The sequence below is a fragment of the Oryx dammah genome, unplaced genomic scaffold, assembly GCF_014754425.2.
Source record: "Oryx dammah isolate SB20612 unplaced genomic scaffold, SCBI_Odam_1.1 HiC_scaffold_28, whole genome shotgun sequence".
In the NCBI taxonomy this organism is placed as follows: Eukaryota; Metazoa; Chordata; class Mammalia; order Artiodactyla; family Bovidae; genus Oryx; species Oryx dammah.
The window spans coordinates 49,657,148-49,683,286 of record NW_024070212.1 but is presented as its reverse complement, the minus strand read 5'-3'; the positions used below and the strand labels follow the sequence as shown (position 1 = coordinate 49,683,286).

At 38.3% G+C, this 26,139-nt stretch overlaps 1 protein-coding gene across 2 annotated transcripts in view; it reads left to right on the top strand.

Annotated features, from left to right (window-relative positions):
• BTBD8 (BTB domain containing 8) overlaps window positions 1-26,139 on the top strand; it is a 92,591-nt gene that overhangs the window by 6,482 nt on the left and 59,970 nt on the right. The window contains exons 2-4 of one of the 2 annotated variants that reach the window (XM_040232325.1): window positions 1,162-1,356; window positions 15,949-16,184; window positions 22,459-22,576. In XM_040232325.1, the coding sequence (XP_040088259.1) occupies window positions 1,162-1,356; window positions 15,949-16,184; window positions 22,459-22,576 (549 nt within the window). Of the gene's footprint in view, window positions 1-1,161; window positions 1,357-15,948; window positions 16,190-22,458; window positions 22,577-26,139 lie in introns of those variants that run through there. The other variant, XM_040232326.1, reaches the window with a different exon arrangement.

The window sequence follows — 26,139 nt, the reverse complement described above, 5'->3', positions numbered from 1 at the left end:
GAAACATTTGTTTTGTTTAGCGTAAAATACAACAAAATCCAAAAAGCAGATATTGAGCTATCTAATGAAGATACACAGTTTTTTCCTTTAGGGAGTTCATTATCTGGTAGGGAGAAAGATATACAAAAATAATAATGATGCGATGACAAAAGTGCTATAAATATAGGTATGTACTGAGGGACCAGAGGAAGGAGCCATTAACTGCGTCTTGGGGGAGTGTGTCAATGGCAACATGCTAAGCTTTCCCTGTCATGATGTCTTTATCCATACTTGTGCCTCCTGTCGTGTTTTAGTGTGATCACCAGTTATATCCTGCAATACAGAAGTCCTCTGAGAATGCATACCTTGCTGATGATAATGTTATGTAACATGAAGTGTTATTTAATGTTGCAGAGTAAGAATACAGAGTCAGCACACAAGCAAAGAGATTGTCTGACAGCTTTCTCTTATGATGCTGGTCTCTGTTCTTCTGTCATTTTACATGACACTTTACCATAACTATGTCTGCACGTTAGTTATGTCCACATTGAATGGGCTTTCCACATGAGTCCATCATTTTGATAATAGAGATTAGAGCATGATTAGTTCTAGTTTTTTTTGAGGGGGTGGTCGATGGAAAAGGGCTTCAATGTCACATTCTTGACAGCTAAGCCTGCATTTCAGACTTGTATTTAACAATGGAATACAATAGTGTACCAGTTTCTCATCTGAATTGTCTATTACCACATCTGGTTTGCTGTTTACTTTTTTGGCTTCAGTTTTAGTAAGATTTTTAAAAGTTGATTCAATAGTCAATGAACACATTACTTTGTGTTATCTTTCCAAAATAAATCTAAAGTATGTACATTTTAAAGGACAATCAACCTACGTAGAAGATAACTTTATTGTTAGAAGGAATTGAAAAGATATTTTTTGAAAAAGTAGTCTTACTCTTTCAGTGTAATTACCTTTGTTTCCATTATAAATTTTAGAAAATTGCATTCTAAACCAACATTAAACAATATTCTTGGAATGAGTTGAGAATAAACTCATTTTCATATTATTTTGTTATCTGTATTTTTAGTTTATGTCTTATTTTGAAAACTTATTTTCTAAAAATGAGTGTATTATATATTTCTAAGTGTCACTAATTAAACTGTCGTTCCTTTTTATTCCTTATAGGCTTCTAAGAGAAGAAGTACATGCAGATGTTACTTTCTCTATAGGTTGTACTTTGTTCAAAGCACACAAAGCAGTCCTTTTAGCAAGGGTTCCTGATTTCTATTTTCATACTGTTGGACATAGAGATAACTTAAAAAATCATGAACATGTCGCTGTGGAGAACTTTGAAGCTTCAGAATTTAGAACATTTTTACAGTAAGTGCTTTCTTTATCTTTTTTCCTCTTATTTAAATCTAGTATGTATTTGTTTATTTTTTAAACATATATGTGTGTTTATTTCATATATTTTCATAGCTGTTTTATAGCCTTCTAAGAAATCCATTCATTTAAATTCCATATTATCATAAAAATTAGTGTTAGTAGAGTCTAAGTATTAGTATTAAGAGTTTTTAGAAGATTAGTATTCAGAAAGGCTAACTTCTCATTTGAGATTGATCCTGAGAGAAGGGAAATGGTACCACTGTCCAGTAATTTAAGCGAATTACTCTATGCTGAAGTTTCTTAACCCTGGCACTATTAAGTTGGATAATTCTTTGTTGGGTGGGGACTGTCCTGTGCATTCTAGGATGTTTAGCAGCATCTCTGGCCTTCAGCCACTGGCTGTCATTGGCCTTCCTGAGCCCTGACCCCAAGTTGTAAATACCAAACTGTTTTCAGAGATTGCCAAATGCCCTCTGTGAGGTAGAATTGCCCCCTGTTGAGAACCATTGCAACATACTGACTTCTTCTGTATTATTGTTATGTAAAGCATTAAATTTGGAGAAGGAAATGGCAACCCACTCCAGTACTCTTGCCTGGAGAATCCCATGGATGGAGGAGCCTGGTAAGGCTGCAGTCCATGGGGTCGCTAAGAGTCGGACACGACCGAGCGACTTCACTTTCACTTTTCACTTTCATGCATTGGAGTAGGAAATGGCAACCCACTCCAGTGTTCTTGCCTGGAGAATCCCAGGGACAGAGAAGCCTGGTAGGAGACTGTCTATGGGGTCGCACAGAGTCAGACACAACTAAAGCGACTTAGCAGCAGCAGCAACAAAGCATTAAATTATATATGTTTACAAAAATATGAGGTCATAAATTTTTAATCTCTTGGCTTGTATGTGGTCAAAATTTTTGAAGAGGACATCCATCGAACTTCTTAGTAATTTGGGGTACTCATGTTTGGCGAATTGTCATTAGCTAAATCATGGGAGACACTAAATTAATCCCTGTTCTAATTAAATAGAATTCCATTTTAATGCTTTACTGTTATCTTCATAGATGTGTAATTATTTGACCCTCATTCTTTGCCAAATGTATCCAGAAGGGAAATACTTTCTAAGGTAGTTCTTCAAAATTACATCTCTTTTTAAAAAAAATCTATTTCAATTACTTTAGAGGGGACTTTAACACTTTAGAGTTTAAGAACATGTACTGTAGAGCTAGAATGCCTGGATTCAGATTCCCTGCTCTGCTATTCGGTAGGCTGTGTGCCTCAGACTTCATCCCTATTGCCTAGAATTTCCTCATCTGTAAAATGCCTGGCACACAATAGGCACCATAAAAATTGTTACCTAAGTTTTTGCACTTGTGAAGCTTGAGGTGCTTATTTGTACCTCATTTCAGTCATTTAAATCCTGCCCTCTCATAATTTCTTCCCTTTCTCCAATATATGGAAGGTAGTATTGTTCTAATAATATTCTGAATTTTTCTGTCATACACTCATCCCATACACTTATTCAGCAGATATTTATTTGGCCCTGTTTGTGAGATCTAAGTATGCACTGATTAGTGATTCTTGATTTTAGTGTTTAATAATGATGTTATGTAAATGTGGAACTAAGTTTTGAAGCCAGTACTATGCAGTTGTGTCATTGTATAGTACTATAGGTTTGTCAGTTACTGGTTTTTAAAAGCATATTTATTGAGGTATAATTCATATAGCTCAGATGTTTCACTTGTATAATTCAGTGATTTTAGTATTTACCCAGAGTTATGATCACAATTTAATTTTGGAGCATTTTCAATACCCCCAAAAGAAACCCCTTACTCATTAGCTATCACTCTACACTCCCTCACCTCTTGCCCTAGGTAACAGTAATCTATTTTCCATGACTATTCTGGACTTTTCACATAAAGGAAATCATGCTATTTGTGGGGTTTGAGCCTGGCTTATTTCATTAAGCATAATGTTTTCTGGGTTTATCCCTATTGCTGCATATATCTACTTCATTTCTTCTTATTGCCAAATAATATTTCATTGTATGGCAGTACCACATTTTATATGTCCATTCTTCTGCTGATGGACATTTATGTTGTTTCCACTTTTGGTTAATGTTTCTATGAATGTGCCTATGCAGTTTGTGTGTGTGTGTGAACCCATTTTCATTTCTCTTGAGTATATACCTAGGAGTGGAATTGCTGGATCATATGGTGCTGTGAGGGCTTCCCTGGTAGCTCAGCTGGTAAAGAATCCGCCTGTAATGCAGAAAACCCCAGTTTGATTCCTAGGTTGGGAAGATCTCCTGGAGAAGGGATAGGCTACTGACTCCAATATTCTTGGGCTTCCCTGATGGATCAGACAATAAAGAATCTGCCTGCAAAGTGGGAGACCTGGGTTCTATCCCTGAGTTAGGAAGATCCCCTGGAGGAGGGCATGGCAACCCACTCTAGTATTCTTGCCTGGAGTATCCCCATGGACAAAGAAGCCTAATGGGCTACAGTACATGGGGTCACAAAGAGTAGGACACAGCTGAGCAACTAAGCATAGCACAGCACATTGTGCTATGAACATTGCTGTGCAATGTGTGTGTGTGTGTGTGTGTGTGTGTGTGTGTGTGTGTGTGTGTGTGTGTGAACCTGTGTTTTCATTTCTCTTGGGTCAATATACCTAGGAGTGGAATTGCTGGATCATATGGTAATTCTATGTTTAACTCTTTGAAGAAATGCCAAACTCTTTTTCCAAAGAGGCTATACCATTTTACATGCCTTCAAACAGTGTATGAAGGTTTCATTTTCTCTACATCCTTGTAACACATGCTGTTATTTTCTGTCATTTTTATTATATCCATCCTAGTGTATGTGAAGTGATATCTCATTGAGGTTCATTTGTGCTTCCCCAGTAGCTAATGATTTGGGCCGATTTTCTTGTGCTTGTTATTTGTATATCTGCCTTGGAGAGCTGTTTATTCACATCCTTTGTCCATTTTTCAACTGGATTATTTGTCTTTATATCATTAAGTTATAAAACAGTTCATGTATTCTAGATACTAGGCTCATATCAGACATATGATTTGCAAATATTTTCCTCCATTCAGTGGGTTGTCTTGATGATGTCATTTACAACACAAAAGTTTTAGATTTTTAATGTAGCCTATTTTATCTAATTTTCTTTTGTCACCTATGCTGCTGGTATTATAGATAAGAAACCATTGCCTATTCTAGGGTCACAAAGATTAATTCTTACACTTTTTTCTACAAATTTTTTGGGTTTATGCTTTTAGCTCTTACATTCAGGTCTATGATCCATTTTGAGTTAATTTTTGTATATAGTATAAAGAAGGGGACTGACTTTATTCTTTTGTATGTTGGATATCTAGTTGTCCCAGTTCTATTTTTGAAGAGACTGTTCTTTCTCCATTGGATCGTCAATATATCCTGTTGAAAATCAGTTGCCCATTGCTGTGGACTGAGTTGTTTCCCCTGAAAATTCATGTGTTGAGGCTCTATAGTCTAATGTGATGGTATTTGGAGACTGTACCTCTGGGAGGTAAATTAAGATTATATGGGACTTCCCTGGTGGCTCAGATGGTGAAGCGTCTACCTACAATGCGGGAGACCTGGGTTCAATCCCTGGGTCGGGAAGATCTCCTGGAGAAGGAAATGGCAACCCACTCCTGTATTCTTGTCTGGAAAATCCCATGGACGGAGGAACCTGGTAGGCTACAGTCCATGGGGTCGCAAAGAGTCGGACATGACTGAGTAACTTCACTCACTCACTCATGATAAGAACTGGAGAAGGCAATGGCACCCCACTCCAGTACTCTTGCCTGGAAAATCCCATGGATGGAGGAGCCTGGTAGGCTGCAGTCCATGGGGTCTCTAGGAGTTGGACACGACTGAGTGACTTCACTTTCACTTTTCACTTTCATGCATTGGAGAAGGAAATGGCAACCCACTCCAGTGTTTTTGCCTGGAGAATCCCAGGGACGGGGGAGCCTGGTGGGCTGCCGTCTCTGGGGTCACACAGAGTTGGACACAACTGAAGCGACTTAGCAGCAGCAGCAGCAGCATGATAAGAACAGTACCATTATAACAAGAGACACCAGAGAGAGAGTTAGTTGTTCTCTCTCTGTTTATGCCATGTAAAGATACAGTGAAAGGTGACTAACTGCAAGCCATAGAGAGTTCTTACCAGAACCCCAGCATGGTGGCACCTGATCTTGATGTCTAGCCTCCAGAACTGTGAGAAATAAAGTTCTGTTTAAGTCACCAGTCTGTGATTTTTGTTATGGCAGCCCAAGGTGACTAATACATAGACATTAGGGTTTATTTCTGGTCTCTCAATTCATTTCCTTTGGTCTGTATGTCTATTCTTAATACTAATACCAGTTATCAGTTTAACTTTTATGAGAAATCAGAGTTGGATTTTTGTGTTGTTATGTCCTGAGTCCTATGTATTTTTTAGACGCTAGTCTTTTAGTTATTTGCTAACATACTTTTTGCCTATAATAAAAATCATGTTGACTTTAGTGTAGAAAATTCTTTTGGATAATTAAACTTTAATATAAATATATGTGTGTGATTTGGCTTGTTTTTCATTTTATGCTCTGACAGTTGCTTAAATGATATGTTTTTATTATTTCAGAGTTTTTTCATATGAAGCTACAATAAGCATAAATAGAAAATTGTCTAACTTTGGCTTTCTGTTTGTAAGAACAGTATGATATGCTATAATTTAAACAGATACTTTAAGTGTAATTTAGAAAATCATTATCAGTTTCCAGTATAGATCATTGGTTCATTGTTGAGTTCCAACCTATACACTTTGGTTTTTCTAGTAGGTGGTGGTATAGTGGCTTTGTTGTAGAGTAGGCTCTGTGGTGCGTTCTCTTGGCAAAACTCTACTAGCCTTTGCCCTGCTTTATTCCATATTCCAAGACCAAATTTGCCTTTTACTCGAGGTGTTTCTTGACTTCCGACTTTTGCATTCCAGTTCCCTATAATGAAAAGGACATCTTTTTGGGGTGTTAGTACTAAAAGTTCTTGTAAGTCTTCATAGAACCGTTCAACTTCAGCTTCTTCAGCGTTACTGGTTGGGGCATAGATTTGGATGACTGTGATATTGAATGGTTTGCCTTGGAAATGAACAGAGATCATTCTGTCATTTTTGAGATTGCATCCAAGTACTGCATTTCAGATTCTTTTGTTGAGCATGATGGCTACTCCATTTCTTCTAAGGGATTCCTGCCCACAGTAGTAGATATAACGGTCATCTGAGTTAAATTTACCCATTCCAGTCCATTTTAGTTCGCTGATTCCTAGAATGTCGACATTCACTCTTATCATCTCCTGTTTGACCCCTTCCAATTTGCCTTGATTCATGGACCTAACATTCCAGGTTCCTGTGCAATATTGCTCTTTATAGCATCGGACCTTGCTTCTATCACCAGTCATATCCGCAGCTGGGTATTGTTTTTGCTTTGGCTCCATCCCTTCATTCTTTCTGGAGTTATTTCTCCACTGATCTCCAGTAGCATATTGGGCACCTACCAACCCGGGGAGTTCCCCTTTCAGTATCCTATCATTTTGCCTTTTCATACTGTTCATGGGGTTCTCAAAGCAAGAATACTGAAGTGGTTTGCCATTCCCTTCTCCAGTGGACCACATTCTGTCAGACCTCTCCACCATGACCCACCCGTCTTGGGTGACCCCTCACAGCATGGCTTGGCTTAGTTTCATTGAGGTAGTTTCATTGAGGCTGTGGTCCGTGTGATTAGATTGACTAGTTTTCTTTGATTATGGTTTCAGTGTGTCTGCCCTCTGATGCCCCCTGGCAACACCTACCCTCTTACTTGGGTTTCTTTTCTCTTGGACGTGTGTTATCTCTTCACGGCTGCTCCAGCAAAGTGCAGCCTCTGCTCTTTACCTTGGACCAGGGGTGTCTTCTCACCGCTGCCCCTCCTGACCTTGGACGTGGGGTTGCTCCTCTCAGCCACTGCCCCTAGCCTCAGGCTGGGGGTGGTTCCTCCTGGCCACCGCCCCTGACCTTGGGTGTGGGGTATCTCCAACAACACAAGAGAAGACTACATGAGGACATCACCAGACAGTCAATACCAAAATCAGATTGATTATATTCTTTGCAGCCAAAGATGGAGAAGCTCTATATAGTCAGTAAAAACAAGACCGGGAGCTGACTGTGGCTCAGATCTATTGCCAAATTCAGACTTAACTTGAAGAAAGTAGAGAAAACCACTAGACCATTCAGGTATGACCTAAATCAAATCCCTTATGATTATACAGTGGAAGTGAGAAATAGATTTAAGGGACTAGATCTGATAGACAGAGTGCCTGATGAACTATGGATGGAGGTTCGTGACATTGTACAGGAGACAGGGATCAAGACCATCCCCATGTAAAAGAAATGCAAAAAAGCAAAATGGCTGTCTGGGGAGGACTTTCAGATATCTGTGAAAAGAAGAGAAGCAAAAAGCAAAGGAGAAAAGGAAAGATATAAGCAGAGTTCCAAAGAATAGCAAGGAGAGATAAGAAAGCCTTCCTCAGTGATCAATGCAAAGAAATAGAGGAAAACAACAGAATGGGAAAGACTAGAGATCTCTTCAAGAAAATTAGAGATACCAAGGGAACATTTCATGCAAAGATGGGCTCGATAAAGGACAGAAATGGTATAGACCTAACAGAAGCAGAAGATATTAAGAAGAGGTGGCAAGAATACACAGAAGAACTGTACAAAAAAGATCTTCATGTCCCAGATCATCACAATGGTGTGATCACTCACCTAGAGCCAGACATCCTGGAATGTGAAGTCACGTGGGCCTTAGGAAGCATCACTACGAACAAAGCTAGTGGAGGTGATGGAATTCCAGTGGAGCTATTTCAAATCCTGAAAGATGATGCTGTGAAAGTACTGCACTCAATATGCCAGCACATTTGGAAAACTCAGCAGTGGCCCCAGGACTGGAAAAGGTCAGTTTTCATTCCAATCCCAAAGAAAGGCAATGCCAAAGAATGCTCAAACTACCGCAGAATTGCACAAATGCTCAAAATTCTCCAAGCCAGGCTTCAGCAGTACGTGAACCGTGAACTTCCAGATGTTCAAGCTGGTTTCAGAAAAGGCAGAGGAACCAGAGATCAAATTGCCAATATCTGCTGGATCATGGAAAAAGCGAAAGAGTTCCAGAAAAACATCTATTTCTGCTTTATTGACTATGCTAAAGCCTTTGACTATGTGGATCACAACAAACTGTGGAAAATTCTGAAAGAGATGGGAATACCAGACCACCTGACTTGCCTCTTGAGAAATCTGTATGCAGGTCAGGAAGCAACAGTTAGAACTGGACATGGAAGAACAGACTGGTTCCAAATCGGAAAAGGAGTACGTCAAGGCTGTATATTGTCACCCTGCTTATTTAACTTCTATGCAGAGTACATCATGAGAAACGCTAGGCTGGAAGAAGCACAAGCTGGACTCAAGATTGCCAGGAGAAATATCAATAACCTCAGATATGCAGATGACACCACCTTTATGGCAGAAAGTGAAGAGGAGCTAAAAACCCTCTTGATGAAAGTGAAAGAGGAGAGTGAAAAAGTTGGCTTAAAGCTCAACATTCAGAAAACTAAGATCATGGCATCCGGTCCCATCACTTCATGGGAAATAGATGGGGAAACAGTGGGAACAGTGTCAGACTTTCTTTTTCTGGGCTCCAAAATCACTGCAGATGGTGATTGCAGCCATGAAATTAAACGACGCTTACTCCTTGGAAGAAAAGTTATGACCAACCTAGATAGCATATTCAAAAGCAGAGACATTACTTTGCCAACAAAGGTCTGTCTAGTCAAGGCTATGGTTTTCCCTGTGGTCATGTATGGATGTGAGAGTTGGACTGTGAAGAATGCTGAGTGCTGAAGAATTGATGCTTTTGAACTGTGGTGTTGGAGAAGACTCTTGAGAGTCCCTTGGACTGCAAGGAGATCCAACCAGTCCATTCTAAAGGAGATCAGTCCTGGGTGTTCTTTGGAAGGAATGATGCTAAAGCTGAAACTCCAGTACTTTGGCCACCTCATGTGAAGAGTTGACTCATTGGAAAAGACTCTGATGCTGGGAGGGATTGGGGGCAGGAGGAAAAGGGGATGACAGAGGATGAGATGGCTGGATGGCATCAGTGACTCGATGGCCGTGAGTTTGAGTGAACGCTGGGAGTTGGTGATGGACAGGGAGGCCTGGCATGCTGCGATTCATGGGGTCGCAAAGAATTGGATACGACTGAGCAACTTAACTGAGGCTCTGTGGCCAAGCAAGTCTACTATTTCTAACTGTGTGAATGTGAATCACTCTAATCGCTTCCCATTAGTTTTATCACCTTAATAAAATGGATATAATAACAATACCTACCTCATAATGTTGTTACAAAGGTTAAATTAGATGCTTTTAAAGCACTTAGCACAGTGACCTGGCATATAGTAAGCACTGAATACTTTTTAGTAAGTGTTATTCCTAGTAGTAGCCCTATGAAATTATACATTTCTCCAGCTACTGAGTTTATGTTTAGAAGAAGATGCTTGGGAAAGGTCACATTTTGTATATTAGAGAAAGAGAAATTATATTAATGCTACCCTTTATTTGTTATCATTGAAGTGTTAGGGAAAAAAGATCAAACGAGACACAATATGGTAGAGTGGAGGAAGCACTAAATCTGGCAACAAGACAGAGCTGCCTTTTGCCTGTGCATTACCTTATTTTATGATTTCTTTGAGTCTCAGTTTTCTCGTATTTAGAATAATAAAGTTGGAGTAAATGACTTTGTGCTTCCTAGCACTTCACAACCCTCTATTTTAAGCCCTTAATCACATTCTGTTTCATGTTAGATTAGTGATGAATGTCTGAAGTATGTTAGGTAAGCTCCTTGAGATTAAATCTGCTCATCAATGTGAACATTCCTAATGATATCTCGTCAGTGTCTTGCATATAGAAAATTCTTGTAACATACCTCCTCCCCCTTTTTTAATTAATTTATTTTTTATTGAAGGATAATTGCTTTGAAGAATTTTGTTGTTTTCTGTCAAACCTCAATGTGAATCAGCCATAGGCATACATACGTTCCCCCCATTTTGAACCTCCCTCCCATTTTCCTCCCCATTCCACCCCTCTAGGTTGATACAGAGCCCCTCTTTGAGTTTCCTGAACCACACAAATTCCCATTGGCTATCTCTTTTACATACGGTAATATAAGGTTCCATGTTACTCTTTCCATACATCTCAGCTCTACTCCTCTCTCCCTATGTCCATAAGTCTATTCTCTATGTTTATTTCTCCATTGCTGCCCTGTAAATAAATTTGTTAGTACCATTTTTCTAGATTCCGTATATATGCATTAGAATATTTATCTTTCTCTTTCTGACTTACTTCACTCTGTATAATAGATTTTAGGTTCATCCCACCTCATTAGGACTGACTCAAGTACGTACCATTTTACAGCTGAGTAGTATTCCATTATGTGTATGTACCACAACTTCTTTATCCATTCATCTGTCAGTGGACATCTAGGTTGCTTTCATGTTCTAGCTATTGTAATTAGTGCTGCAATGAACAGTGGGATGCATGTGTCTCTTTCAGTTTTGGTTTCCTCGGGGTATATGCCTAGGAGCAGGATTGCTGCATCATATGGTGGTTTTAGTCCTAGTTTTTTAAGGAATCTCCATACCATCTTCCATAGTGGCTGTATCAATTTACATTCCCACCAACAGTGCAGGAGCATTCCCTTTTCTCCACACCCTCTCCAGCATTTATTGTTTGTAGACCTTTTGATGACGGCCATTCTGATCAGTGTGAGGTGATATCTCATTGTAGTTTTGATTAGTATTTCTCTAATAATGAGCTGTGTTGCGCATCTTTTCATGTGTTTATTAGCCATTTGTATGTCTTCTTTGGACAAATGTCTGTTTAGGTCTTTTTCCCACTTTTGATTGGGTTGTTTGTTTTTCTGGTATTGAGTTGTATGAGCTGCTTGTATATTTTGGAAATTAATCCTTTGTCAGTTGTTTCATTTGCTATTATTTTCTCCCATTATGAAGGTTGTCTTTTCACCTTGCTTATAGTTTCCTTTGCTGTGCAAAAGCTTTTAAGTTTAATCAGGTCCCACTTGTTTACTTCTGTTTTTATTTCTGTTACTCTAGGAGGTGGGTCATAGAGGATCTGCTTTGAATTATGTCATTGAATCTTCTGTCTATGTTTTCCTCTAAAAGTATTATAACTTCTCGTCTTACATTTAGATCTTTAGTCCATTTTGAGTTTATCTTTGTGTATGGTGTTAGGAAGTGTTCTAATTTCATTCTTTTACATGTAGCTGTCCAGTTTTCCCAGCACCATTTAGAGAAGATACTGTCTTTGCCCCATTGTATATTCTTGCCTCCTTTTTGTCAAAAATAAGGTACCCATAGCTGCATGGGTTTATATCTGGGCTTTCTATCTTGTTCCATTGGTCTATATTTCTGTTTTTGTGCCAGTACCATACTGTCTTGATGACTGTAACTTTGTAGTATAATCTGAAGTCAGGAAGGTTGATTCCTCCAGTTCCATTCTTCTTTCTCAAGACTGCTTTGGCTGTTCAGGGTCTTTTGTGTTTCCATATGAATTGTGAATTTTTTTGTTCTAGTTCTGTGAAAAATGCCATTAGTAATTTGATAGGAATCACATTGAATCTGTAGATTGCATTTGGTAGTATAGTCATTTTCATAATATTAATTCTTCCTACCCAGGAACATGCAATATTTCTCTGTCTGTTTATGTCATCTCTTTCATCAGTGTCTTATAATTTTCTGTGTACAGTTCTTTTGTCTCCTGAAGTAAGTTTATTTCTAGATATTTAATTCTTTTTGTTGCATGATAAATGGGATTGATTCCTTAATTTCTCTTTCTGATTTTTCATTGTTAGTATATAGAAATGCCAGTGACTTCTGTGTGTTGATTTTGTATCCTGCAACTTTGCTAAATTCACTGATTAGCTCTAGTAATACTTCCACTCCTTTTAAAAAGAAGATTGTATTGAAATTTGTCTGTGTTAATATAAAGCGTAATGAGAGGAATATAAAGTATTGAGATTATGATATTTTTAGTAAAAATTCTGATCAAAGAGTCTTTGAAACAAATTTTTATATATGGTGACTTTAGTTATGGCTCAAATGATTGGCAGTGGAAAGTACTGATAGTTTTTTCTTTATGACCTTGTGATAAAAATCTTTGATTTCCTAAGACTGACCTCACTATAGTTGTCTGAGAATGTGTGTGCATGTTTATGTGTGGGTAAAAAGGGAAGACCTTTAAATTTTCAGCTTAACATCAGTGCTAGGGTAAAATGTCAACCAAGTAAACACATAGAACAGCAGCACAGCATGAACGATTCCATTTCCCCTACAGCTTCTCAAGTGGCGGCTGTTTTCTTTCCCAAATCCCTTATGCTAGTAGGGCTGAAGTGGGTGGAACAGGTACCTTGTAATATTAACTATGTGTATAGACAGCATGGCAGCCCACTCCAGTATTCTTGCCTGGAGAATCCCATGGACAGAGGAGTCTAGTGGGCTGCAGTCCATGGGGTAGCAAAGAACTGGACATGACTGGAGCAACTGAGCACAACAGAGCACATATATATATCTTGGACCCTCACTGACTGGGGAAAGACTGCCCCTCTCAGAGTTAGCTAATTCCCAGAGCACACCTTTGATATGCAAACCAAGTAATCGTGAATCCATTCGTATACCCACCTTTCCCTCTGTTTGGATCATTGAAAAAGCAAGAGAGTTCCAGAAAGATATCTACTTCTGCTTTATTGACTATGCCAAAGCCTTTGACTGTGTGGATCACAACAAACTGGAAAATTCAAGACCACCTGACCTGCCTCCTGAGAAATCTGTATACAGGTCAAGAAGCAGCAGTTAGAACTGGACATGGAACAACAGACTGGTTCCAAATCAGGAAAGGAGTACGTCAAGGCTGTATATTGTCACCCAACTTATTTAACTTATATGCAGAGTACATCATGTGAAATGCCGGGCTAGATGAAGCACAAGCTGGAATCAAGATTGCAGGGAGAAATATTGATAACCTCAGATATGCAGATGACACCACCCTTATGGCAGAAGGTGAAGAAGAACTAAAGAGCCTCTTGATGAAAGTGAAAGAGGAAAGTGAAAAAGTTGGCTTAAAACTCAGCACTCAAAAAACGAAGATCATGGCAACTGGTCCCATCACTTCATGGCAAATAGATGGTAAACAATGGAAACAGTGACAGACTTTATTTGGGGGGGCTCCAATATCACTGCAGATGGTGACTGCAGCCATGAAATGAAAAGACGCTTGCTCCTTGGAAGAAAAGCTATGACCAACCTAGATAGCATATTAAAAAGCAGAGACATTACTTTGCCAACAAAGGTCCTACTAGTCAAACCTATGGTTTTCCCAGTAGTCATGTATGGATGTGAGAGTTAAAGAAAGCTGAGCCCCGAAAAATTGATGCTTTTGAACTGTGGTGTTGGAGAAAACTCTTGAGAGTCCCTTGGACTGCAAGGAGATCAGACCAGTCAATCCTAAAGGAAATCAGTCCTGAATATTCGTTGGAAGGACTGATGCTGCAGCTGAAGCTCCAATACTTTGACCACCTGATGCGAAGAACTGACTCATTGGAAAAGACCCTGATGCTGGGAAGTATTGAAAGCAGGAGGAGATGGGGATGATAGAGGATGAGATGGTTGGTTGGCATCACCGACTCGATGGACATGAGCTTGAGCAAGCTCTGGGAGTTGGTGATGGACAGGGAAAAGCCTGTCCTGCTACAGTCCATGGGGTTGCAAAGAGTTGGAAATGACTGAGCAACTGAACTGAATTAAACTGTAATAAAAGATAGCCTATGGCTTTTACATAGAAAGTTAGAAGGGTTTTGGAATCTACGTGCTGGGAATAGTGTATAAAGTTCATATTATAAATCACAATGTCACAACACTCCTGTCAAAAATCAGTTGCCTATATATGTATGTTCTAGACACTCAGTTCGATTCCATTGATGCATACATCTGTCCTTATGCCAGTACCACACAGTATTGATGGCTGTAGCTTTGTAGGAAGCTAAGAGTTCAGAAAATGTGAATCTTCCAAATTTGTTCTGTTTAAAGATTGTTTTGGCTATCCTAGCATTTCTATTTGAATTTGAGGATTAGTTTGTCAATTTCTGCAGAAAACTAGCTGAATTTTGATAGGTGTTGCACTGAATCCATAGATTAGCTCAAAGAGTATTGCCATTTTAAAAATATTAAATTATCAATGGAATGTGTTTCCATTTATTTAATTGCTTTCAGCATTGTTTTGTAGCTTTCAGCATATAAGACTTGTGCTTTTTGTGAAATATCAAGATATTCCTAAGTATTTTATTTTCTTGATGCTGTTGTAAATGGAGTTATTTTCTAACTTAATTTTGGATTGTTTGTCGTTAGTGATTTTTGCATATTGATCTTCTGTTTTGCAACTTTGCTGAACTTGTTTAGCAAACAGTTGAGGGATGAATTTCCAATGATTTTCTATGTATATGTTTGCTATTTGTAGTTGAAGATAGCTTTACTTATTCCTTTCCAATGCAGCTATTTCTTTTTCTTGCTTAATTGCCCTGGCTAGAATCTCCATTTAATGTTGAACAGAAGTGGTAAGAGCAGATAGACATCCTTGCTGATCTTAGGAAGAAAGTTTTCAATTGTTTACCGTTAAGTCTGATGTTAGCTCTGGGTTTTTCATAGGTATGCTTTATCAGGTTGAGAATGTTTACCTCCATTTCTAGTTTGCTGAATGTTTTATGACAGGGTGTTGGATTTTGTCAATATATGATTGTAGGGGACATAAACGTTCACACTAGAGCATAAGGTGTATGACATTGATTTTCATATGTTTAATTACTCTTGAATTCCTAAAATAAAGCCCAGTTGGTCATGATGTATAATTCTTTTTATATGTTGTTAGATTCATTTTGCTATTATTTTGTTGAAGATTTTTTCTCTACATTAATAAGAAATATTGGTCTGTAGTTTTCTTGTGATGTGTTTGTCTCCTTTTGATTCAAGATAGTACTGGCTTCACATAATGAGTTAGGTGTTCTGTCATATTTTTTGGAAAAGTTTGTAAAGGATTGCCATTAATTAATTTTCTTTCATTGGGTAATGATCACCAGGGAGGCCACCTGGTCCTGTGTCCTTCTTTGTGAGAAGTTTTTAAATACTAATTCAGTCTCTTTACTTATTATTTGTCTATTCAGATACTTTTTCTTCTTAAATAAAGTTTCGTAGTGTGTGTCCTTCCTAGGAATTGTCCATTTCATTTAGGTTATATAATTTGTTGGCAATTACACATTCCGTTTTAACATTGCTTTTTTATAGCTTTACAAACTTCCTCCTATTTTAGATGGACCTTTCTTTAGTTAGTGTAGATTAAGATTTTCTGACTATTTGGCTATTATCTATGAAAGCCACACATTGGGAAAATAGGTTTTAAGAATAACCAAGATTTTTATTAATATTTTGCATTTTGTCTTTTAGGATTGTATACTCATCAAACAGAAATATAAAAAACTATGAAGAAGAAATTCTTAGGAAAAAGATAGTGGAAAGTGGACTACCACAAAAGAAATGTGACTTCAGTGTTGAAAATTGTACTGACAATGATAGAAGGTTATCTGTAGAGTTCTTAAGTAAAAGATCATCTGATCATTCTCTTCTGAAACATGAAATTCCAAGAGATATCAACAGCAAAGAGGAAAATGTGATTTCCACTGGTGAGGTATTTTTTGTAGATTTTTATAAAATTTTATAGCCATGAAAGTAATTATATTCTAAACACTTAGAGAAAAACATACTTCAAAAATCAGCTCTATTGAACATTCTTTTATAAGTAGATGAAAGTCAGTATAAATCAAAGTAACTAATTTATGAGTAAATGGAAATAATAATATGGCCTACTCCCAGTTTTCCCAAGTAATTAGAGATGGAGTTATTATTAATAAATACAGACATAATTCACAATTTTCCTTTTAAGCATCTATATATTTTCATTCTTATTCTAATCTACACCAGCAAAAGCTTTAGCAGACTGTAGAATCAGTTCTAACACAATATATGCATTCCTTAAAAAACTCGACGCAACACAAAAATCACCAATACATTTTGTCATGACATAGTCACTGAAACTTTTGTCATGACACATTTTTAGAAGATAGGAACCTAAAGAAACTAGGAGCATAGTTTTATCCATGTTAAATGATTCAGCAATACATAAATACTACAATAAATATGGCATTTGACCTTGAAAAAGAGCTCTAGTTTGTTTGTAGAAGTGGGTGTCAAAAGGTTTGCAGCTTGTGAATTTCTGTGAATTGGTGGAAGGAGGATGTTAAGGATGTAGATAGAGATACAGTAGATATTCCAACAGGAGACTCAAGAGCCTTGGATAAGAGAACAAACTGTTTATTACTTATAGAGCATCTCAGAACCACTTCCCAACCCTCAGTCCCCATGAGGGCTTAATGCTACCTGCTGTTCACATGCAATGGGGTTGCATCTTAGGAGGGGAACACCAACTTTATGAGACTTTTATAGGCTGCTGGCAGACCTGCTCATCCTCCTCCACAGAGGGAGAGACCTTTACTTTGGAAGGTAGATAAATCTTTGGTGAGGGGAAGGTAGGAATGTAAGGAAATGATTTTGAGAAGAAGATAGTCTCTGAATCTTTCTGGAGCATCTCATTATCTCTAACTTCCAAGATGTGTTTGTTGTTTAATCACCTTTTATCCAAATTTGCCAGTGCTCTGCTCAGAAAGGACAGACCATACAAAAACACAAAAATATTCATAAAAAATGGTCTTCCAGCAGTTGTTATCTGAAATCAGATGGAAATTTGTAACGCTAGAAATGAGTAGGCATGGGTGAACAGAGGTTTCTGGTAGGTGTCTTAGGTATTTATGTTTTATATATATTCTTTCATGGCTCAGTCCAACTGGATACAGTTCCTTGCATTGACTTAGTATTTCTCATGGATTACCTAGCACCTAAGGAAAGGAAAAATTCCCATTATGCAAAAATTGTTCCCTAATATGTCAGTTGTGTTAGATCAAACTCATGTTTTCAAAACATGTGTTACAGTTGAATTGACTGTACATGATGGTATCTGTTAACTAAAAGATTTTTATTACTGATGTTTAGTGCAGCAGCAATAAAATCAAACTGATTTAAGCTCAGTTAGGTTTCTTTTATATATGTTCACCATATTGTATTGTGGTAAATGCATGCATGCATGCATGCCTCTTCTAGGCTTGAGATAGATCTGTTCATTTTTTAAACTATCTCATTTAGTCTCAGCCCTACAAAGAAAGTGGTTACAGACTGATTTTATAGATGAGGACAATAAGGCTCAGAGTATAAAGGACTTTCCAAGGCCACAGAGATGGAGCAGTTGACCGAGCTGATATTTGATGCCCATTTTTCTTGCCCCTAGTCTAGAATTCTGCCATGGGCCCACAATAGCCGATTAAAGTGGCCAAACAGATTTTTAGTGTAAATGGAAAGAGTTCATTTACCCCTCAACCCCTTGCCTCTATCTATTTTCTCCTCCATCACTCCATGGAAATCCCCCCGCCCCAGCCCCATGTTGACCAGTGTAATAGGCACTTGTTTGCCACATCTTATAAAGTCCTTGCCGTCCTCCATACTGTCAGTACCACCCTCCTTGAAACTTCCTCTGTCTTCTCTGACACTGTACTGTTGGGATTTTCCCTCTCAGCCACTGCTCAGTCTCCTTCACCGGCACTTCCTCTTTAATTATTTGTTTGAGCTTCATATCCAACCACTGACCAGACATATCTGTCTAAATATACCTCTAAATATAAATATCTCAAAATTTAACCTGTGTCTGATCTAATCACCTGCCTTTCCCTGCCTGCTCTTCTCTTAAATACTGCGTAGTGTGAATTATATTAATTATATTACTATCTTCCATTCTTCCTTATTTTTTTATTCACTCTTTTATTTATTTATTTTAGACCTCAGCATGTGACATTCGGGGTCTTTGTTCCCAGCCCAGGGATCAAATTCATGTGTTATATTGTTTCCCACACTTCTACCAACCCAAATTTTGTGTTAGAAAAATGTATTAAAATATTTAATGTTGCAGGATGTAACATTAAATTGTAACATTAATTGGATGTTAATGTTGCAGGCTTTATGGTCATATCTTTTTGCCTTGTCATGCTCTTCATGGTGTTCTCAAGGCAAGAATGCTGAAGTGGTTTGCCATTCCCTTCTCCAGGACGTCATATACCTTCCAGTTATATTCATTTATTGATGCTTTGGCTTATAGGACTAAAAGTTAGTAAACAAGACTGATATCTCCAGAAAACATTTTAATGGCATTGGAAGTTTTATAATTCCTTTCTGTTATTGCACTGTAAGTATTAAAGGGGGGTAGATTCTGCCACCACGAATATGCATCTTTGGCATAAGGTTTATCGTGCCCCCTGCAGTGGAATCATGGAGTCCTAGCCACTGGACTGCCAGGGAATTCTCTATACTAACTATCTTTCTTCTCAATTACTCTTTTACCCTTCATTCAATTCATGAGCATGTCTGTTGATTTGCCTCCTAAATATTCTTAAATACTTCTCTCCTTTATCCTCCTGCCATTTCTTTATTTCAGTAAGTTGTTATTTTCCTTGAGAATTTGAACCTCAGCTGGTCACCTGACTTCTTGTGCCGCCCTCCATTTCTATTGTATAGAACAAAATTTGTTCACTGCAAGCCTGACCATGGCTTATTAAAATTCTTTAGTAGTCTCCCACAGCCTTAATATAAATCCCAGCTTCTTTCCCATGCTATAAGGGGATTTGGGGAACTGACTGCCGCCTAGTACTCTACTGCCTCCTATCTTCACAACCCCTCACACCCCCTGAGCTCTGCTCTTACTGACGTGGCATTTCATCTGAAAGAACTGTATTTTGTTATTTCTGTGCTTTTATACTTGCTATTTGTTCCTGGAATGCCATTCTAATCATCACATTATTCAAATACCAACTTTTGAAGATTTGATATTGAACAAAACAGTTAATGTTACTGTCCTGCAGTTTAGTAGGAGGTATAATCAGGTCGGTTATGTACCAAGTGTGTTAAGGACTCAAATAGGGCACATTAACCTAGACTTAGGCCTTCAGAAAAAACTACATGGAAGGAATAATAGGCCTTCAGAGAAAGCTGCGTGGAAGGAATAATATCTGAACTGAATCCTGAAGAAAAAGCAGATGTTGACCTGACAGAGAGAGTTTAGGGAGGAAGTATTCCAGGCAAAGGAAACGACACTCCTGGAGGCAAAGAACCAGGCACATAGCAAATTTATAACACCACGCATGGTTTTTGTGGGTCTAGGGTAAAGGAGGGGATAAGAATGGTCACAGTAAGGAATGAACCTGGATATATAAGCAGAAGATAGACAATGAAGAGCCTTATTATATAAATAATGACTTTATATTTTGTGGTCCAAACAAGGATTCTTTTGAAAGAGTAACAAGGATTCTTTTGAAAAAGTAAAAAATGAAAAATTATCATTGCTGTTGAATGTTATTCTGGGGCAACAGGCATTAACTGGACTGCCCCCAGGCAAACCAAGAGATGAGGTGGCCTTATTCATAAGCTCTTTTAAGGCATTTAAGTGGTACTATTTTGCAGGCTTAAAGAGTATGAACAGAGCAAGTTTAAGGTAGAATGGAATGATGGCTTCAGGTTGAGGAAGTTTTGGGTTTCTGTAATTGTGAGTTGTTGTTTTCTCTTCTGGGTACCACTTCTGACTCTAAATGTGTATGTGTGGTTTTTTTTTTTTTCCCACACATAACCAATTCTCCTAACACCAGCTGGGCATCCAACAGTTCAATTCTAATGGTAACTATCCAAAGTTAGCTACAGATAAATCCCACAGGTTAAGGGCTTAGTGCTGCAATATTCTTCCCACTTCAGATGTTAAACGCAGGTCGGGTGCCTAGGCTACTGTTGGGGAGGAAAGAGTTCTTTCTACTCTCTTAGGTTCTGTGACTGGCCTAAGAATTAAATTGAAATAAGACAGATTAACAGGAGGAGGGAGAATGGTTTTCATCACTTATTTTTGCACCAGGAGTTTCACCAAAAAAAGGAGATTCAAGAAGATGGCTAGATAATCGAGGATTATATATCATCTTGACCTTCCCTGGTGGCTCAGCAGTAAAGAATCCTACGTGCAATGCAGGAGACGTGGGTTCAATCCTTGAGTCAGGAAGATCCCCTGGAGAAGGAAATTGCAACCCAATCCAGTATTCTTATCCTGGAAATCCCATGGACAAAGGAGCCTGGTGGGCTACAGTCCACGGGGTTGCAAAAAGAATTGGATGCAATTTATTGACTAAACAACAAAATGTTACCTTAGGCTAAGTGAAAGAAAGGCATTCTGGGCTACTAGATGGTGGAGGAAAGTTATGGGAAGGTGAGGGGAGAAAATGTATGGTGAATAAGGGTTGTCTTGTTACACAGATAATAGTCAAGTGAAGAGAATAGTTTTTTCCTAGGAAGGAGATAGCTTTGCACATGGAAATTTCCTTTACAAAAGGGAAATTTTTTTCTTTTATTTTTAGGCAGTTAGGGGATGTAAATAGCTTTCCCTGCATCTGCTCCTTCTCAAGTACCTTTAGCTCAAAATAATCCTCATGCCAGAGTGGCATGTTTTGGGGTGACATATCCCCATTACTACCCACGCTTGTGCCCAGCAACTACAAATTCCAGAGTTCCCATGACCACCCTCCTCCAAAGTTCAATAATTTGCTAGAATGACTCACAGAACTCAGGAACACATTTCACTTATATTTACCTATTTGTTATAAAAGATATAATTTAGGAACAGCCAAATGAAAAAGATATAGGGCTAGGTATGCGGGTTGGGTGGAGAAGGGAAGGTATATAGAACAAATATCCATGTCCTCTCAGGGTGTGCTATCTTTTCAAAAGTCAGTGTGTTCACCAACCCAGTAGTTCCCTGAATCTTATTGTTCAGTAATTTTTATAATTCAGTCTATAGCCCCCTTTCCCTCCCTAGAGGTATGGGGAAGGGCCTGAAACTTACCCCTGTCTAATGACATATTTGTCCTTTCTGGTGACCAGCCCCCGTCCTGAAGCTCTTTAGGAGACTTAACCCAGAGTCACCTCATTAGCATTCTGGTTTCTAAATATATAAATTTGTAAATTGGTTACTGGGAATCTGTTCCCAGGGACCCATCCTCACTAACAAAAATTTCCAGACTGATAGAGCTATAATATACAATGTGGTATTTTTCTTTTAAAATATATATACATGTTTTATATTTCACTTCCCAATGCCTAAATTGTGAATCTTTTGAAGTAGAGGTAGTTCTTAAAATATTTTCTATAACTCTCTATACTGTATACAGTACTATACTCATAATAAGTGCTCTATAAGTCCCATTGATTTTAGTTGAATTTCTGTTGGTTCACAGATCATCCTAGCCATAAATCCATGAACAGAAACAGGAAGAAACTAAGTGATGAAAAAGAATATCAAACTTAGGAAATCTTTTAACTTTTTAAGTCAGATGTTTGTGAAGTGGCTTCAATTTTGGTGTATAATTTGTAATAGTATTACTATATTTAAATGTGTATCTATATTTAAAGGTCTATCTATATTTAAGTATAAGTAGAAATATATATTTCAGACCGGAAAGAATCGATGATTTTAAAGTTTCATTTTACTTTGAATTTACCACTTAAAGATTTCACTCACTGTTACTTTCTTTCAGTAGCTAATCAGGATAACCATGTGGAAAAACATTTTGCTAGTATTAGAATACAATGGACATGAGTTTGAGCTAACTCGGGGAGATAGTGAAGGACAGACAGCCTGGCGTTCTGCAGTCCATGGGGTTGCAAAGAGTTAGACACAACTGAGTGAGAAACAACAAGAATACAAAATTTTGAAATATATATACTATTAAAGAAACTATTTTTTGTCTTTTTTTTTCTCTTTTAAAGATATTTATGACTTGGAACCTGCATCTGAATTAGGAGAAGATTTACTGAAGCTTTACGTGAAACACTGTTGCCCAGATATTGATATTTATGTTGATGGGAAAAGTTTTAAAGCTCACAGGTAAATAGGCATGTGATTAATTTGGTATTCTGATTGTGACAGTAAAGTGTCAAAGGATGGCTGTCTTTTTCTAGCACAGTTGTTTTCAAGATCTGATTCACATAGGCTGCAGAGGTTCCATGGTGATGCCTCAGGAGGTCTCTGACGGGAAGAGTTTGGACCATAGACAGGATTTTCTATCTGCAGTTTCACACATGCACAGATGACCCACTGAGACATGTGCACATGCTCAGCCAGAGCAGATCTGTGCTGTGCATTGGGCATGAACCTAAGATTTCATTAGAAGAAAATATACTGTTGCCTAAAATAGATTTGAAAGCCACTGAAAATGTCATTAAATGCAGTTTTTAATTTCATAGTTATTATGGTATTGAAAATGATTATTGCTACATGAATGACATGTATTTTCTCTGAATGCAAGTTGGCTCAAAGTCTCTAATTTTAAATAGATGATTCTCATGAATAGCATTGATTAGGAGGTTTAATTTTTCAGTGTACTTTTTAAAAACCATTATTCTGTAGAATTGGGTTGCTTAGGCATTCCAGGCTTTTAGAGTTTAAATTAAAGCCTGCTGCCTGTTTAGGTCAGGCTCTTTTTTTGTAAGTAACTAAAATCTGCTTAAAGAAAGAAAAGCTGTTAATAAGAAATAGAGATTTTTTTTCTTGGAACTCAAGGGAAAGAGGTACAGCTGGGCCTCACAACAGACTAGAATTGGAAAGCTGAGGAACCCAGAGTTACCCTCCCTGCCTCTTTCTGTTTCAAATAGAATGTTAAGTTATTCTGGTACTACGGAAGAGGAAGAAACAGACTATTTTTGCAGAGGCTAGAAGCAGTCTTGTAGGTTCAAGGGTGCACAGCCCTTAATGAAGTTAGCAGTGGGTTTAGATTACAGAAATCCAAGCCAAACAGTAGCGATGTTTGTACTCTCATACTGGTTTTGCCACTTAATTGACTGAAGTACATTGCTAAACTCTTAAGACTGCCAGTTTCCATCAGACTGCCATTCAGACTTTGAACTTTTCTTTCTGAGAACACATATTTTGTAAATATATATACACGTTTTACTATTTTTTTATGAAATCTCCATTATGTATAGTAAAATACAGAGTATAATAGAGATTTATTTATATATTTTCCATATTATGGATCTGTATTTTCCATATTTGGGAATATAAATATACATATTCCCAAATGGTATGTGTGCATGCCTTTCTTTCTTCTTGGTTCGTGTAGAGGGACAACACAATTTTACTTTTAAAATTAATTTGCTTTGGGTTTATTTTATGCCAGATTTTTCTTGAAACTTATGGAACCCTAGGACTATTGTTGTCATACTGGGAAAGCAGGACTCTGTGACCATTTGCAGTATGTTTTCCAACAGTGTCTATATTTGGCTTCTCCCTGTGTACTGGCTGACAGTGGACTGTTTTTAATAGCTGGATCTAGAATATTAGGTTTGTATTTTAGGACAGCTCTTGCTACATTTCTGGCTTATTTTGTTCACCTAATGATAAAGGAGAAGGCAGTGGCACCCCACTCCAGTACTCTTGCCTGGAAAATCCCATGGACCAAGGAGCCTGGTAGGCTGCAGTCCATGGGGTTGCTAAGAGTCAGATACAACTGAGAGACTTCACTTTCACTTTTCACTTTCATGCACTGGAGAAGGAAATGGCAACCCACTCCAGTGTTCTTGCCTGGAGAATCCCAGGGATGGGGGAGCCTGGTGGGCTGCCATCTATGGGGTCGCACAGAGTCGGACACGACTGAAGCAACTTAGCAGCAACGATAAAAAAGAAATTTATGTTAACTAGAAAGGCAATTTCCTGAGGAATGTTTCAAGAAGATCTGGCTTAAGTTCTCTTACTTGGTTGGCACCGTTATATGAGTTAAAGTGACAGATTCTAAATCCCAAGATTACATTCCTATTCCAAACTTGAATGTTTTTCAGTTTGTACCTACAATTTTATTATTCAGTTCAAAGATTATTATATCAATAGTTCAGAAAACACAGGCATGCTTCGTTTTCCTTTATTGCACTTTGCAGATAATTGCGTTTTTTACAACTTGAAGATATGTGGGTGGCAGCTCTGCATCGAGCAAGGCTGTCAGCACTATTTTTCCAACGGCATTGGCTCACTTCATGACTCTGTGTCACCATTTTAGTAATTCTCACAACATTTCAGACTTTCGCTTGATTCACAGCCCAATACCTGGAGTCCTTTATTTGCTGCAAGATGATCTGATGCCAGTCACTTGCTTGTGGTGGCACAACTAAGCTAAAGAAGTCATTTATAACTGGGTAATTAAGAGTGTGTGTACTGTGTTGGAACCTGTCTGCCTGGGTTTGAATTCCAGCTTTACCATCTTTAGCTGTATGAATTTGGGGAAGTTATTTAATCATTCTGTTTTAGCATCCTCAGCAAAGATGGAGATTATAATAGTATCCATCTTAGAGAGTTATTACTGGGTTTCCTTGGTGGCTCAGTGGTAAAGAATCTGCCTGCCAATGCAGGAGACTCAGGTTTTTCAATCCCTGGATCGGAAAGATCTCCTAGAGAAGGAAATGGGAACCCACTCCAGTGTTCTTGCTTGGGACATCCCATGGATAGAGGACCCTGGTGGGCTACAGTCCATGGGGTCACAAAAGAGTCGGACATGACTTAGCAACTAAACAACAACATATAGGGTTATTATGGTGATTAAATTACTAAAAGCGTTTAAAGTACTTTGAACAATGCCTAGCATGTAGTAAGTAACATGTAAGTGTTTGCTGTCATCATCCAGGTAATAGGCCTTTGATATGAGCTTTTGTATAGATAGTAGCAATAGCTTGAGTGTCCTTTATTTATGTGGGACATGCAGAGAACGGTGATTTGAATCACCTGCATTTCTCCCCAACCCAAGGAGCGAAGGGATAGCAGTAGACTTCCTACACTGTTCTGTCTCTAGACAGGCCTTACCCTCATCACAGTGTTACTTCTCCACCCTTCCCACATCTTAGTTCTTGCTTATCTCCAAAGGAGATAAGAGAGCTTTTTTCTCCTGCTCAAAGGAAAGAGAGAGCTCTGTTTATTTGCTGGCAGAGAGGTTATAGTAAAAGGACTCGTTAAGAGTTGATGGATGCCATTTGTTAGTTACTGCTTTTCTGAGTGTTGCTTCCTTGAGTACTACAACACAGTACTCCTGTTGTGGATTTCTGTAACATCACTTTTCTGCCTGAATTGCTGTCAATCACCAGATGAATACCATCTGTATACTCCGCATTTCTCTCTACTTGTATTTCCTCCTGTCATCTTTCAGTTCAGTTCAGTTCAGTCGCTCAGTGGTGTCTGACTCTTTGCGACCCCATGAATTGCAGCACACCAGGCTTTCCTGTCCATCACCAACTCCTGGAGTTTACCCAGACTCACGTCCATTGAGTTGGTGATGCCATCCAGCCCTCTCATCCTCTGTCGTCCCCTTCTTCTCCTGCCCCCAATCCCTCCCAGCATCAGGGTCTTTTCCCATGAGTCAACTCTTCACATGAGGTGGCCAAAGTATTGGAGTTTCAGCTTTAGCATCA